A 17,369-nucleotide genomic window follows, 5' to 3' on the forward strand; every position below is an offset into this window, starting at 1 on the left:
TTCTCTTTAAAAAGAAAGTCCTCAAAGTATTCTTTAACTTTTTAAAGCTATAGTGAAAACTATATATCATGAGTTTATTGTTCTCTTCATCAGACAAAAATCATTGCTTTAGATTTTTCTCATGTAATGTGGTACTACTTTGTTAATGCTCCTAATTTTACAATTTTTTTTAAGCCTTTGCTTATTCAGATTTTCGTTCTTGAAAAAATTAAGAAAAGGAGTTGCTGAATTTTCCCTTTTATATGTGACTATGGATAGAATCAGTGATAAATAAGGTTAATTTTTATTTATATTTTTTATGGTAAATATAGGCTATTGTGAGAAAGTGATTGGCTTAAGAACCTAATTTAATTCTAATTAATTTGAATTTATAATTTGAGTTTTTAAAGTAAAGTATATTCAAGTTAAGTTTTAATTTAAGTTATCTAGGATAAATGGCTCAGAAAACTGAATTTAATAAAAAATAAAACATACAGTTTTGATTGAATTTTAAAAGTATATACTGTTTTAAGGCTATTCATTTATTTTAATTTTTTAGAAAATATGACTTACATGAATATTTTCTAGTGGACAGAATAATGACAAAATATACACAATGAAGTTACTTTAACAAACTGCCATGCAACATATACATTAAATAATGAAGAAATTGAATATATAAGACCTAATCTATTTAACATTTAATATTGAAATTTTACAGTATAACCAATACCTTAAAATTTTCCCCCCTATTTGGCAGTCATGTTTTTTACAGTTAAAAACAAAACAAAACAAAACAAAATTTTTGGGATTGGGGATTTGGTGCAAACTTGTTTTTTTGCTTAGTCTGTAACAACCTGTGGTACTAAACATTTTTCTCTTATTTCACTGTCTTCAAAAGTAATTGTTTTATTCCTTTTTGGATCTATCCAAGAATTGTGTATTACAGCATTATTAGGCATAGGATCTGCTTCCACAATTGAAACAACTCGCTTTTTCATTTTACTTTTTAAGACTTTTTGAAATTTTTGTCTAGTAAATGCGTATAATAGAGGGTGAAATATGGTTGTTCCATAGGCCATAACTAGAAAACACAATCTTAGTTTTACCAGAAGGTCACTTGGGCCCAAACATAAAATGGTGGTATTTAAAACAGAAATTGGTGTCCAGCAGAGAAGAAATGTTGAAATAATCAAGAGAGACATTCTGAAGACCCTCTTTTGCCTCTCCCGTCGTTCTCGGTGTCTCTTCACGGCTCGTCGGAGAGCAATTATAACTGAAACAGAAGTTCTTACACCAAAAACTACATTTCTCCCGCCACTGCTTTGGGATACATCAGTAGTCTCATGCTGTGTGGTCAGAGAAATTGTCTTTTTCTTTCTTGCTTTCTTCTTTTGCCCTGTTGAAAATCTTGTGCCTATTCGAATATTTAGGGCTTGAAGTATTTTGGTGTAGGTAATTAGCATTACTATAACAGTGAAAAAGAAGATTGGAATCTGTACTAGCAGGTGATAGTACATCCCCAGTTCAGTGTGGTATTCATTTCTACTGACACAGAGAAGTGTCTTATTTTTCCATCTGTTTTCACTTTGAAGACTGAAAAAATTGACCTCAATAAAAGGAATCAGGAAAGAGAAAAATGAGACAATCCATATGGATGTCATTAACATGACAGCTCTTCCCATTGTCAGAATTCGGTTTGCAGGTTTTACAGAGATATCATATCGGTCCAAAGTGATTGCAAAAACGTTGATTGCAGTTGAGACACTTGCAAAGGATACACAAGCCTCATGGAAGCAACAGATGAGAGCAGTATTACTCTCCAGTGAAAGCAGAAGAATCACTATAGTTAGAGGAATACATCCTACACAAATAATTACATCAAGTACATGAAGATTCATTGTAATAATGTTACTGACAGAGTTGATTAAGTTGGATTTCATGCAGTAAAGTACCAATACTGTGAGATTGCTGCCAAGTCCCAATACAATTTCTAACATGAGAAATCCAGTGAGAGATACTTGAAAGCTTAATGGATATGATGATGATGGGTACATATTGGTGTTGATGTCATCAATGTCATCTCGGACTGTAATGTTAGATTCAGACTGCATGTTGGTTTCCGGAACGGGAGAGAAACACATTCTTTTGGAGCAGTTGTTTTTTTTCCTAGAAAGTGAAATAAAATAAACTATTTGATTTCCATAATTGCAATCATTTAGATAAATATTTAATGTATATGCTCTCTTCCTATTAAAAAATCTGTTTAGTCTTGTATATATTTCTGGATTTGATATTTAGTAAAATTTACAAGGAAGAAAACTTGTCAGAATCTTAATTCATCAAGTTCACTTTATTATATTGTAAAGGGGCATTTCGAACACACACACTTGTGTCTGTGTTTATATGTGTGTATATACGTATACACACACACACACACACACACACACACACACACACATATATATGCATACACCTACATATATTTATCCTTGAAGAATTATTGTCTTTCCTTCATATATTTAAAACATTTTAATATTAAAAAAATCTTTTGCTGCAAACTTTTCACTCATTTTTCAAAAAAGAAATGATAAAATGCTTTAAAAATTCATTGGCATATAAATGTTACTTTTAAAAATTCAATAAAACATATCTAAATTGTTAGAAAATGCACATCACATAGTATAAATATAACTCTCCCCTGGAAATGTTTTATTGTATAAAGATTTCCAATTAAAATAGTTTTGGGGTATTATATGTAAGGATACTAGTATTCTTTTAAATACTATTTCCCTAGTCTTGATTTGAAAATTTTACATTTTATAACCAATAGTGTGTTATGGTTATATAAGAAAATTTTCCTATGATACTTACATTTTAAAATATTGTGATTAGAATAAAAATGTTTCATATTGGTCTTTGAATTTTATATTATATATATTTTGTGAAAAGATTTTTAAAAAGATGCAAAAGGAAGTTACTTTGATGTGTACTAGGACAGTCAAACTTTCATAAGATGGCACTCAGCTTTGATATGGAAAGTTTATTTCATGACTGCACCCTTTTGTGGAGCTTAAGAGTTGAATTTAACAGCTCAATAATAAATTTGCATTTTCAAGACATTTTTAACAATGTAACTATTGGTTTTATTTAAATCTAGGATATAAAGTGGAAAATGAGACTGAAGAAATCTTAGAAATTTGTTTTTTGGAGAGTTTTAAAAATTGTACTTTTGAAGTTATTAGAAATGAATAATTTTTAAAGATAATTGGAACATATCTTCGATTGCTTTTGGTGTAGATTCATATTTAGTACCTAAATCTTTTGATCTATTTTCAGATAAAATGAACATTTTTCAGTATATTCATGTCATATATACAATATTTTACATTTTTAAAATCATTTTACATATTTGAAATAGAAAATGACAGCTAAAGTGATCATAGTCTTAGGCATGAAGTAGGAAATATAAACTTCCAAATTGAATTTAATTTCTTCATATTTTACAAGTTTTGCCAAGTTTATATATTATTCCAGGATAGATCCATTTATATTATCAGCTTTAAAAAATGACTTCAGAACGTTTTTTAGGTGATTATAAGATTGAATTTTCTTGAACAAAGATTAAATCAGAACATTACTAAAAATGTATTTGTTCAAATAAGGCATGGTCAGAACTCAAACTGAAATCCTGTGAAAATGGAAAATTTTAAATGTGCCAGATGTTTTAAGCTGACAGATTAAACATCAGGTCTTTGTCACATCAATTAGATTTATGATTTAAGTAAAAGCAAAAAAAGTCAAATTAGAAACATAGGAAAAAACATTTTCATATAAAGGTTCTGGTTCTCTTGTAAATGTTAAACAGTGCTTGAGTGCATGCATCTTTTGACCTACCTGTTTTCTGTTGCCTCAGGGATCTTGCAGCTCACTATGGCAGTTTTTCAAAAATTGATACATGATGTCATTGACAGATTTTTGACATGCATTGGAGTACCAATGTTCTATTTATTGCCTTGTAGACTATTTCATTAATTTTTGTTCCAGCACTTCAGCAGCAATGTTTGTGTTTAAAAGTGAAATTTAGCCGGCTGATAGATTTCTAATGACTAGTACATATTATTTGCATTTCTTTTGCTTTTAAAAACTACTAACAATAAAAACAAGAAACTTCTTAAGTAATATTAATTATATTGCCCTTTTGAGGACTAAGTGGCTGTGTATTTTTATTTTCCAATATAAGTGAAAATAAAAATAGAGGCATTGGATTTCTAGCTTCAGAAATGTATTTAGACATCCTTTTGTTGTTACAACTGGACATTTGCTTCTATAGTACTTTTATTACTTGGATTAATGTCTTGATTACATAAATTTCTTTATAATATAAAATCTACTTCATGAGCTTTTGATAAAAACCATCTGCTTTTTAATTTGGTTTATTTTCATTAAAGAAGGATATATAACAGATCATGAAATTCAGAGAAAAAATAACCATTAGTCATTGTGACAATTGCTATGAATAACTTAATTTGTAGTGCAGAAAACCTGATACAGCTTCATTTAGCTTTCTGGTGAAGTATGCACATTCTCCTTTTGGAAATTCAGTTTTCATTGTTCTTCATGAATCAGTTGTTTCCATAATTTTGCTATTTAAAGTAGAAAATCCTTTTAAAAATGCTCACCATTTTGTTTTCAGCCTTAAACCATTGCATTCTTCTCTTGAAAATATTATCCAATGTCTTCTCTTCAGAGTACTGATTTGTTATGCATGCAAGCAGTCATACAGACTTAGTCCATGTTTTTGCTTTAACTCCTTTATGTCTTTAGAAATATACATTTTATCTTGTAGCTTGTGATTCAGACTGCTAGAAAGAGGTTCAGTCATTTGCATTCTTTATAATGTCAGTAGCAAAAACTGAATTAGATGTTTTATGCCCTTGCAAAGAAAAAGAAAAAAAATTAAGATAAAGAATGTCTGTTAATTTTATATTAATAATTAAAAAGTTACTGTTATACTATTTATGTAAACTCTATTTTCAAAAATATTAAGCTTTATTATTAGATCTAGAATCATACATGTAAAATATAAAAAGTATCCTTTTACCCTGCAAAATTGTATTTACTCTTTAGTTAATGATAGTGTTTACATTGCCAGTGTGAAAGAAAAAGAGAAAAGCTAATTGTTTCTTAACAACTGTTTTCTATTTCCGTGTTTAAAATTAGCTCATATTTTCAGATCTTTTGAATAAGTTTATACTGTTCACACTATGATATCTTCTTGTCTTTGTGATAAATTTGATAAAGCATCAGCTACCTTAGGAACACTAGGATCTTGTTTAATAACTGTTTGGACATTACTTGGAATTTGCTGCCCGAAACCAGTTTCCTATCTGTATTCTACAGGTAAAAATTTCACTGATGTTTTGTTAAAATAATTGAAATAGACAAGCTAATGTGGAGATGTGAGTATACATATAATTGGGTTCTATGAATAAATACATTTTTATGCTTGTGCTGTTATTAAGCAATGAAAAACAGCTATATAGTAAACCTATTATTTCTTAAAAAATTTTCTTATGTATCAATATGTGTAATTTTTTTTGAAAAAAATCTATTTTTCATTTAAGATATTTAGCTAGTTGTAGTGATTTAAAAAGCTAGTTTTCATAGTAAATCAACAAAAAATGTCCCTAGTAATCAATGCATTTTCAAAGAATCACATGTTTAAAAAGCAATGATTTTTAAAATAAAAAAAAATCATTAGTGCATATTTGTCAACAGGCAGAATTAAGCTCAATAATTCTTAAAATTTATGCTAAACCATCCTTTTTCTAAAATAATTTTGCCAAGAACAGATAATGCTGTTTCAAGAGCATCTGTATGCTATAATAAGGAACATCTTACCTCTGCTTAAAGATTGGCTATATTCTTGATATAGTTGAAGCATTTCCAGTTTTGATTGATTCATTTCTTTCACTTGTTAGCAGAGTACTGAGGGAAGAGGGTCATAAACATCTCTTCAAAAAAAGACCTTAGTGAAAATATGTTCCTGGACTGTGCCATTGTTTCAGCACTCCTGCTAATGTATGGAACATGTAAGGCTGCTTAGAGGCTGCTGCAGTCTCTCACTCTTCCGACTGTGGAATCAATAAGCATCTGAAAATACATAATGAAAGTAATTTAACATACTGAAGGCTTCTTGTCTCCAGAGGCAACATTTAGATTCAGTCTTTCTAAAGAAGAACAGCAGTGCTTCTCAGAGGAAAGCCTGTTCTGGGCAGCATTTGCAGAATGACAGCCTACCTTGTCGCTTCTCTCCACTGCAGAGAGATGCAGTGCATTCACTAATTTTGATTGGTCAGTTGTGTTGGGCTTAAACTGTGCTACATATGTATAGCAGTGATTTCCCTTCCTCCTCATCCCTCCTTCCCCCCCGCTACTGTTTTATATATGGATGCTTTTTCAAAAGGCTAAATTTATAAATGTATTGAATGTGATTCTCAAATAGATTATGCACTCATTAGTCTTTATCTTTAAAATAATTTGCTCTATTTTGGTTTGTTCTTCAATAGTGCCAGCATGGAAGAAAATGCAATGATGGAGAGAATTGCACAGTATAAAGTATATTTTCTTTTTAAAGCCTTTGATAATTATATTTAAGAATATCTTGGTACTATGTCATCTTTTTGTTGATTTCTTTTTTTTTTTTTTTAAAGGAACTACTGCATTTTGACTATGAACCAAGCTGAATTTTAACCAGTATGTTTAGTATTTAGGTCTTTATTCTTGTGTGTTCCAAATGAGTCTGAAACAAAACAACATATTTAAAATCATTGCAGGTACCTTTATTCTTTCAATAAACATTTGAGTCCCTACTACGTGCAACGCATGGTGATAGGAAATGAATGCAGCAGAAAATTAATCACAATATGATCAGAATATTACTTTCTTATTAACAAGTCAATTTTTGACTTTATATATACTGTACGGTAATATTTCATCATGTGTACAAGTTATCAGTTTAATTTTAGAAACAATGCTACAAAATTTTATTAGAATATATTAATTTGTTTGCACTTTCAGTAATATTTGTTCTTTTTAATGTTTAATGCTGTCTTTGACATTTATGTTTGTATGTTTTCTCTGAGAAAGCAATTTAGGGAACCTTTGTTAAGTACGTATAATGAATGTGCAAGGCACCAGGGACATTAAAATTAATGAAGTAACTTGTTTTCATAGTTTTATAAGTTAAAGATAAAAATTTACCCCTTCAGAAAATAAAAGCTATGTACTGAAGAGAAAAATATTTATTATATAGATACAAAAAGCTTTAAGCTTTAACTTTAAATATAGGACTATAGTTTTGGAACTGGAAGAGACTTTAATGATTTCTAGTTCATAGAATGCCTCTCAGTGTTCATTAATTTAGTATCTTAAGGTTCCCAGAAAAAAAAATCTTTCATAAGTCAACATTATATTTAATTTTTATACTTTATTTTATGTAATACTGTATAGTTTTTTTTACAAAATAGCAGATTTTTAGAATTATTGTAATATTAATTTTTACTGTTACTCATTTCAGAACTCTAAAAAGCATTATTTTGCTGTTAACAGACTGATTTCAGTTTGCTAATAAGAATGTTTCATTAAATGTCAAAGCAATTCTCATTTAATTTTGATAAATCTAACAGTTAATCTTATCTTCTTATAATTTTCTAAGAGATCTTTATAGAGCTTGAAAGATGCTTTATAAAAATTCTTATATTTCCATACATTTCTTAACAACCTGGGATGTTAAAAATTTGCTCATAATAAAAATGAAAAAAATCACTGCATGTATTTAGAAAGCTTAAATTTTCCTGGTCTATCAGCCATATTGAAAGATTAATGTCATACATGTTTTAAACACAAAACTACTCCAGAGAAGAATTATTAGCATGATTTGGTAGCTTGGTTGGATAGAGATTACATTACAACAGTTTTTTTTTTTTAACTTGAACTTTTCTAGTCATATACTACACTGTTGAAAAGGAATGTTCATTTATTTTTAGAAAGATAATCTCAACATATCCCGTAGCATCAAATTTATCAAATATATAGATCATTGGATTCAGATCCAGATTTTATTTATTCTTGCTTGTGGGTTATCCCCATTTCAATCCATCCTTTAGAAAGCTGACAAAACAATATTCCCAGCATCCCTGTTCCTTATAGGATAAAATGCAGACTTCTTTATTTAGAATTTTCCAACTTTATTTGCCATTACTTTTATTTACATTATTTATATTCTTGCAAAACTAGACTTACTTTTACTTCTTAAAAAATATTCTTGTTCTTTAAGACTCAGCTTAGGGAGGCACCTCTTCTCTGAAGCCTTACCCCCAATTTCTCCAGGTGGAAGTGTTTATATTCTCTTTAAATTTTCTTGAAGAATTTTGTCTATGTCTTTTCCTTTACAGGAAGCAATTGTGTCTTATCACAGTTTGCCTCATACTATCTGTGTTCATGTCACATTCAGATAGTAGACATGGGAGCAGGAACAGTATTGTTTTGATTTTTGTTAGCCTAGTTGCTAGCACAATACTTTCCACTTAGGTATATAATAATTTTTAAAAATTAAATTAATGGAAACTAAATTTCTAATGCAAATTTTAGCACATTAGTTTAAAATGACAAAAATCCAAGTAACCATGGAAACTCAGATAATCACATTTGTGTACTTAATAAATTTAGTATAATTTTAGAGCAATAAAGTTGAAAAATTCTCTAGCTAGCAATGGTAGTAGAAAGACCTTTGGTTCTGTTGTCAAAATACTTGAGTTCAAATCTTTGCTACACAATATTTTTTTTTAGCAGTTGGGCTTACAAAAATGTAAAAAGGCAATGTTCCTATTTTGACTTAATACTGGAGAGAGGTAAATAACTGAAATGACATGTTCACATACCACTTCAGTATATGCTATGAGAGCTAGAAAATTTAGATCTTTTCCCTCATGATTTTATAATTTATATAGTTTTAATGGTTTATAGTTTAAATTAATACACATAATGCTTACTTATACGGATTTCAAAGACAATGATTTAATCAATGAGTATGTCTTTCAGCTAGTTGAAAATTTTCTCAGCTTTGTGGGGCCCTGTCAGAACTTGTGATAGGTGGCCATAGCTTTTGAGAACCCAAGGTTCATACTTGAGTTGTGGATACAAGACAGTGTAACAACACAGTAACTGTAATGCACCCTCTGCTTTCAGAAGTACCATATCAGGCAAAGGAAGAGACACAAAGTTTTATATAGGGAGCATATGGTGTAGTAAAAGATTGGACATTTAAGGCAGACAGCTTTTATCTACAGTTTTCAACTGACTCTTACTGGATGTGTGACCCTGGAGAAGGTATTTAACCTTTCAGTTCTGCAAGCAACTTTCTAGGACTTTTAAAGAAATGATAATTACAGGTCTGTACTCATAGAGGAAATGTCTTCTGCAAGTTGCTTAGTCTCAAAAAAAATAATAGGACTAAGTAACAAGAAAAGCAAAACATTAGAGAACTAGGAAATAAAATGCTGGTGAACTATGAGGTGGAAGTAATTACTGACTAGGGGCATCAGAAAAGGCTTCCTGTAGAAGATGGCTTTTTGAATGGGCCTTAATGGATGAGTAGGAGGTGAATAGGTAAAGATAGAACAGGTGAAGAAAGTATTTTGTGCAGAGGGAATAACTTGATCTAAGAAAAAATATCATAAGTAACAACACAGTACATAATATGACAAAATATGAGGAAACTTAATAATTTGGCTCTAGAGGAAGAGGATTTCAGCAAGCTGAGATAAGGGAGAGGGTAAGCATGAGCAATGCATTCTTCAAATGCAGAAAAGAAATAAAGTTAAAAAATGAGAAATGTTTAATTTAGAAATAATATGGAACATGTGAAGACTAATAGAATGAAAAGGGACTGCAAAGGTGGTTTGAAACTAGATAGTGGAGTGGAATATTTAAATTCACTCAAATATGTTTCATGATATCTCCTTTTAAATAATTTAATAAATATTTATTAATTCTATTAATAACAATGCACAATAAATAGTAATGTGCATCATGCTAAGAATGGGAGATACAAAGATGTATCCTGTCCTCTAGGAATTAATAGTTTAATGGGAAAACAAAATTTCCGCATATAGAAATGAGAATGATATCAGGTGGAATATAAACAAAGCAAAGGGAGGATTGAGAAATTGCTACAAGGAATATCAGGAAGGAGAGATCCCTTTTATTCATTTTTTTCAAATCAGTTTCTTGTCAGTTCCAAGTTTCCTTCTTTCTTTCCCTTCTCCAATTGAGAATTCACTGGAAATTAAACCCATTATAAATATATAGAAACATACAAACAAAATTAGAAAAAGGCATATTTGAATTTTTAGTATATCACTTCTCTTTCTGGAAAAGGATAGCATGTTTCTTCATAACTTCTTTGGAACTGGTTGGTCATTGTGTTGATCAGAGGTATTAAGATTTCAGAGTAGATGACCTTTACAGTATTTTTGTTCCTATATAAGTCATTCTCTTGATTCTGCTCACTTTACTTTTCTGAAATCATCTCTTTTTTTCATTTCTTATAGCACAATATTACGTTACATTCATATGCCATCAGTCATTCCCAAATGATGGTCATCCTTTCCGTTCCTAATTCTTTGCAACCACAAGAAAAGCTACCATAAACAATTTTGTACAAATGAATATTTTTCCTCTTTCTTTGAATGTTTGGTGGTATAGTCTTACTAGTAGTATTGCTGAGTCAGAAGGTGTACAAAATTTAATAGGTATAAAGTAGTACCTTGGAGTTAATTTTAGTTTGATTTTCTCATTATTATTTATTTAGAACATTTTTATTTTATGTGACTACTGACAGCTTGGATTTTTTCTCAGAAAACTGCCCATTATTATGTTTGGACTAAATATTACTTGGACAATGACTTTTTTTCTTATAAATTTGATTCAGTTCTCTATATCTTAAAAATAAGACTTTAATCAGAGAAACTGTCTGCAAAGATTCTTCTCTCCCCCTCCCCAGTTTCCTATTTTCTTCCACTTTGAACTGAATTTGGTTTTATTTGTGAAAGACATTTTAATTTTTTTGTAAACAAGATTATACATTTTACTTCCTCTGAACTCCTATTTTGCTTGATTATAAACTTTTTCCTGTCTCTAGATCTGACTCATAATTTCATTCATGCTTCTTTCATTTCCTTATGATATCACCCTTTAGATATAAATCATGTAGTCATTTTGAACTTACCTTGGAATACAGTATAAGATGTTGATCTGTACCTTGTTTTTTCCCTACCAGTTTATGTTTTTTCCTAATAGTTTTTGTCAGATATTGAGTTCCTGCTCAAATAGCTGAAGTTTTTGGGTTTATAAAACAGTTTACTGTCCTCTTTTACTTCATTATATCATGTATCTAATCTGTTCTACTGATCAGTTTCTCTATTACCCAGTACCAAATTGTTTTGATGATTACAGATTTATAATATAGGTTGAAATATAGTATTGCTGGGTCTTCTTCCATTGCATTTTTTTTCATTGATTCCTCCAGATGAAATTTGTGATGATTTTTTAACACTACAAAGTCAGTCTTTGGTAATTTTATTGGCATTTTTATTACATGGCTTTAGCCTACCCAAGAGTAATTTGTATTTCTACAGTATTTATATCTGTATTTGTATGAAGAGTGTTTTTTTTAAAAATAGCGTTCATACAATCCTGTATGTGTCTTCATAGATAGACGTCTAAGTATTTTATTCTAACTATAGCTATAGGTAAGTTAAATGGAATTTCTCTGTCTCTTCTTGCTGGGTTTTATTAGTAATATACAGAAATATCAATATTTGAGTGGATTTATTATACCTTACAACTTTAATGAAATTGTCTTTATTAGTTTTTTAATTGACTTTCTAGGATTTTCTAAGTAATCCACCTTAACATCCACAAAAGCTATTACTGTTGTTTCCTCATTGCCTATATTTATTCCTTTGATATATTTTTCTTGTCTTATTGTCATAGCTAACATTTCATGTACAATATTGAATACTGATGGGTGATAAAGGACATCCTTTCTTTACCCCTAATCTTATTGAAAAGACTAATAGTTTGTGTTATCTGTAAACAGATAATTCTTGCTCTTAGTTTTAGATAGATTCTGCTTTATCATTTAAGAAAATCTCATGCTTTTTCATGCTTTTAGTGTTTTTAATAGGAATAGATTTATTTTATTATAGGCTTTCTCTACATCTATTGAAACGATCCCAATTTTTGTCCTTTCTGTTGTAGCATGTTCGACTGAATTTATAGTTTTTACTAATATTGAATCAGTTATATATTTCTGGTATCAATTAAGCCTGATAATAGTGAATGATCTTTGTGACATTGATGGACTATCCTTGCTTGTATTTCATTTAACATCAGTATTTATTAGGAAAACTGGTATATAGTTTCCTTTTTCTATTTTTTCTCTCCTTAGCTTATTTATCAAGACTATATTTGTGTCAAAGAAGGAATTTGGTAGAATTCCTTCTTATTTTTTCAAATGGTTTATGTAGTATTAGAATGAATTGTTCTTTAACTATGTGGTAGAACTCACCTGTAAGATGATCTGGTCCTGAGATTTTGTTTAGGGAGTTCATTTATAATTCATTGTCTTTTTTTAAGAATGGGAGGCAGGGAGAGAAAAATTGAGGAAAGAGGGAAAGAAGAAGGGGAAAAAGTAAGAAAAGAAAGGAGGGAAAGAATTTTTAAGGCCTTAATATGTTCTAGGCACTTTGTAAATATCTCATTTGATTTTCATTACAACCCTGGGGATGGGGGTAGGTACTATTGTTGTTTTTTATTTTATAGATGAGAAACCTAAGGCAAACAGGCTAAATGATTTTCCTAAGATTACACAGCTAGTATATTTCTGAGACTGGTTTTGTCCTCAGTCAGGTCTCCTTATTCCAAGTTTAATGCCTTTTTTTTTTTTTTTTTTTGTCATTGACTGTTTTCTGCTATTTCTTGAGTCTTTGACCTCATTTGGGGTTTTCTTGGCAAAGATACTGGATTAATTTGCCATTTTATTCTCCGACTCATTTTCCTCACTGAACTGAGGCAAACTGGATTGAGTGACTTGTCCAGGATCACACAGTAAGTGTCTGAGGCCATATTTGCTTTCACAAAGATGAATCTTCATGATTCCAAGCCCAGGGCTCTATCCACTGCATCACATAGTTGCCCATCTAATAGTAGAGTATTTTGTCAAATGGATCTGATATGAGAAAGTGGGCAGAAGAGGATGTTCATGGCAAATGGCCTTGATTTTTTCTCTAAAATGTGGGGGGAGATCCTTAATTAGATGGATGCTGTTAAGAGATATGATGGGAGATTTGAGGGAAAAAATTTAGACCATGATGTAGATAAAATTTAACTGGATAGCTAAGTTTGAACCTGAAATTCATTAAATTCCAAACTGATGAATTTTTGTATTCATCCTGTTGACAGTGAGGAATCATGGAAGTTTTTGAACAGGGGAAGACATTATTGAACCTGTGTATTTGGAAGATTACTTTATTAGTTTTATGGAATATGAACAATAGAGAATGTTCAGGCAGGTAGACCATTTAGGAACTTATCCCAAGAGTCCAAATAAGAAATAATAGTGACCTGAAGTAAGATAATGTAGCATAAACAGAGAGGAGAGAAGCAGTATTGTCAAGGTTGAATTGACAAGAACAGGCAGCTTATTGAATGAAGTGATCCAGAGAAAGAGGTTCAATGGGGCATTTTAGTTTTGAGCCTGACTAATTAATATAGTACCAGCAACAAAAATACAGATGTTGAAAGGAGGAATAGATTTTAGTTTAGTTTTAGTGATCATTTGGGTGACCACATTGAAAAACTGTGAAGAAAAGCCACGTGGTTCTGTTTTGTTTCCCTTTGGTTTTGTAATTGTTGCTCTAGAACATGTGACATAAAAATTACTGCCATCCTTTAAGACCCCGTTGTTACCTATGTTATATATTTAGTAACTTTTTACCTTCCCTTCCCCCAATATTTTGTAGTACTTTTACTACTGTAAAGACTCATGCATTGGTATGTATTTCTCTGTCTTGGAGAAAGAAATGGCAAACCACTCCAGTATCCTTGCCAAGAAAATCCCCAAATTTGGGGTCACAAAGAGTCAAATGTTACAGAAAAACAGCTCAACAACAATCTCTCTGCATCTCTACATCTGTATTGCCTATAATTCTGCTTAGAAATTAGGAGTCAATTATTAAAGATAAATATCCTAATTTCTAAATATTCCTATGAGTTCACATATCTCCACAATATAGACTTAATTATTCATACTTATTTCACTGTTGTGAGGAACAAATAAGATAATGTAAAGTACCCTGAGTGCCTTCAAACATGATATAATTATCAAGTTGTAATACTTGTAAATGTAGTCAAGGAATAGTAAGATCATAGATTTAAACTGGAAGGGATGTCAGAGGCTATCCATTCCAATTCTCTCATATGCTTTAAGGCTCTACCATACATTACTGGGGGTAATGGTAGAAAGCAAATATGCACTTTGAACTATCCATATAGGGAGATATTCAAGTTAGGAGACTAGCACTAAGTTAAAATTGGTTACCATCAGATTTGAGAAATTAGTTATGTTCAATGAAAAGCAAAGAAAATACATGAAGTGAGGTTTGACATAAATAACTCTCAAATTCCAGGAGATTTAAAGAAGAAAGGTATAGTTCTTTCTAGGGAGATTTCAGTCTGAAGTTTTATCATAATGGATATATAGATAGAATTTCTCTATATCAGGCAGTGGCAACCTATGGATGCCAAAGCCCAAAAGCGAGTTGATTTTTTAGTGCTCTAGGAATGCAAATTTGGTACATAATATATGTCTTTGTTTTTTCCATTCTCTTTATTAAGACTCTCAGCTGTGAAGAAAGGAAATTAGTGAATAAAAGAAAGTATAATTGGCTTAGCTCTCCTCAGCAGTTATATAAGAAGCAACTTTAAAATGTAAACTAATTTTTTTAAGTAATAAGGGGTTAAAGAAGAATTTTCAGATAGAGTAGGTTAAAAAAAGTAAGTAGGTAAAATAGGGAGAATTTGATATCTGGTCTTTGTTGATTTGATCAAATCAAACTGTGGTTCAAAGTTCTGTTACACTAAAATTTCTACACAATGGTACACTGTTATTTAGAAAAACAAGCAAATTCTCTAATATTCTCTTATTTCATTTTCTCCTTGTATCACAAAATCTCATATTTCATATGAACCTCAGAAGCCTAACAGTACCTAGAAAAGGAATCCTTTCTATAACTTCCCCAACAAATAGTCATTCTGCTCCTGTTTGTCAACTTTTAGTGAAGAGAAATTAATTTCCTTCAAAGCAGCCTAATCTTCTTTTGCATGATTTTCATCAGGGACCAAAAACCAGTAAAAAAGAAGGAATCTTTCTTGAATAATTGTCAATAAGTGGTAATAGTCCTTGGATGTATTGAATACTATTCCCTTTACAGGAGGAGTTAATTTTGTACAATCTTAGCTTATGTGTCAAGATTTTTCTAATATTTGTGTGCTGGGGCATATATTTTGCTGCCCTTTACTTTTTTACTTTTTCCTCACTAAAAGAAATGTTAACCAGGAGGATACTGATTGACACTTAAACAAATTTTTGCTTTTTTTGATCACTGATATATCATTCAGAGTTTTTACATAGTTTGTAAGAACAATGGCATTACTTATCAAGAATGATTAGTGACCTATATTATAAATATAGAAATTTTGCTGTATTTGTCTTAGTTTGTCTAGGTTAATGAACAGTATTGGAAACTTCAAAACTGAAATTCAGTATGAATTATGCCTTGGTAAACATCAAATAGTATAAGATCTCATCAAATTATTTTTCTAACATTTTATTCTAAATTCTTTTTTTACTTATCTTTTTGTTGATTCATATTTCATTAGTAGGTATTGAAGCCTTCACACTATTAATGGTTTTCTGTCCAAATATTTTTGTAATTCAATTGACCTCTTTATAAATTTGGTTATATTGCTGTTAAATATATGTATATGATTTATAGATGTCATTACAATGGACATGATCACAACTCTATTTTCTTAAATTGGCTGAAGAATATTAAATTGCATTTAATCTTAGGTTTTTTCCTCTCTGTAACTTTTTTGAGGTCTTGCCTTTTTATTAATTTATTTACTCTTCCAATTTATTTGCTCTTCCAATTTTAGGGGAATTCAGTTCATTTAGATGAATGCAATTCAAAATTGTAATTCTTAAATCTGTTTTTTCCTCTATTATACTTTGCTAGATTGATTGTTTTATTAGATAATTAGATTATTATTAGAGTACAATTGATTGTACTCTATTATAATTTTACTAGATTAATCCCAATTTCATTCTTTGTATATAAACAACACTAAATCTTTACTAACACCTCTAAATTTTTCCATGGTTTTGATCTTTGCTAACTTTGTTAGATAAGAGTATATTATATACTCTCACACAGTTCTAACCAAGGATCTTAAATTTCTGCTGTTATTTCTAGTTTCCTGTGGTTTCAACTTACCCATCTACCTGGTTTCCTTAAATAGTAGTGTTGTTTTGATGTTGTCTATTGCCCTTTTTTATCCACCACTTATTATTTATGATTTTACCACAAAATAAATGATTCTTTCCTCATCCTTTTACGTGGCAATAGTGTGCGAAACCTGGTCATGATGATCTGAATTCAGATATGGCCTTACATACAATCTTTGTGAATCTGAGCAAATCACTTAATCTCTTTTTGCCTTAGTTTTCTTAAGTGCAAAATAGAAATAATAACAATACCCACTTTATAAGGTTATTTTGAGGATCAAATGAGATAATATTATAAAGTGCTTCGCACATGCCTAACACATAGTAGGCTGTATCTAATTGCAAAATTTATGGTCATCTCAAACACTGCCTTGCTTCTAAGGTTAATACCAGTAGATCTGAAAAAAGCCTATATAGAAGATGTATTAAAGAATGTGAATAAGAGTTCGATGAAATGAGAAAATGTGGATGGATTACTGGCTACCCCATTAGAGAGGATTCCCATATCAGTGTCATGATAAATATATTTACATATGTTCTCCTAAATTTTTTCACCTGAAATGTTTTTTCACTGCTGGAATTTTTTTGTTTGTTTATTTCTTTGACTATTCTTTTTCCTTCTCTGATATTATTTCTTTTGATGCTTCATAGATACCACTTCTCTCTCCCTTCAGTTCTTTTTATGTCTGATTCTGAACTCCAGGTGGTCATTATTCAAGTCTCATTTTTACATTCTTTACTAAATCTCTTCTTT

The 17,369-nt window shown here is 30.3% G+C and overlaps 2 protein-coding genes across 3 annotated transcripts in view; one reads left to right on the forward strand and one right to left on the reverse strand.

The window, feature by feature from the left end:
* COG5 (component of oligomeric golgi complex 5) overlaps nt 1-17,369 on the forward strand; it is a 354,058-nt gene that overhangs the window by 88,132 nt on the left and 248,557 nt on the right. The gene's annotated exons all lie outside the window — the stretch shown is intronic.
* On the reverse strand, nt 477-6,266 carry GPR22 (G protein-coupled receptor 22). Of its 2 annotated transcripts, XM_051962641.1 has the most exons (3): nt 5,884-6,266; nt 4,662-4,915; nt 477-2,148 (listed from the first exon to the last, which is right to left on the reverse strand). In XM_051962641.1, the coding sequence occupies exon 3, from the start codon at nt 2,121-2,123 to the stop codon at nt 822-824; it is 1,302 nt and encodes a 433-aa protein (XP_051818601.1). In that variant the 5' UTR covers nt 2,124-2,148; nt 4,662-4,915; nt 5,884-6,266; the 3' UTR covers nt 477-821. The 2 variants fall into 2 exon arrangements, with proteins under 2 accessions (XP_051818601.1, XP_051818602.1); XM_051962642.1 differs by lacking the exons at nt 4,662-4,915; nt 5,884-6,266 and adding an exon at nt 3,877-4,649.

The sequence above is a fragment of the Antechinus flavipes genome, chromosome 5 (assembly GCF_016432865.1).
Source record: "Antechinus flavipes isolate AdamAnt ecotype Samford, QLD, Australia chromosome 5, AdamAnt_v2, whole genome shotgun sequence".
In the NCBI taxonomy this organism is placed as follows: Eukaryota; Metazoa; Chordata; class Mammalia; order Dasyuromorphia; family Dasyuridae; genus Antechinus; species Antechinus flavipes.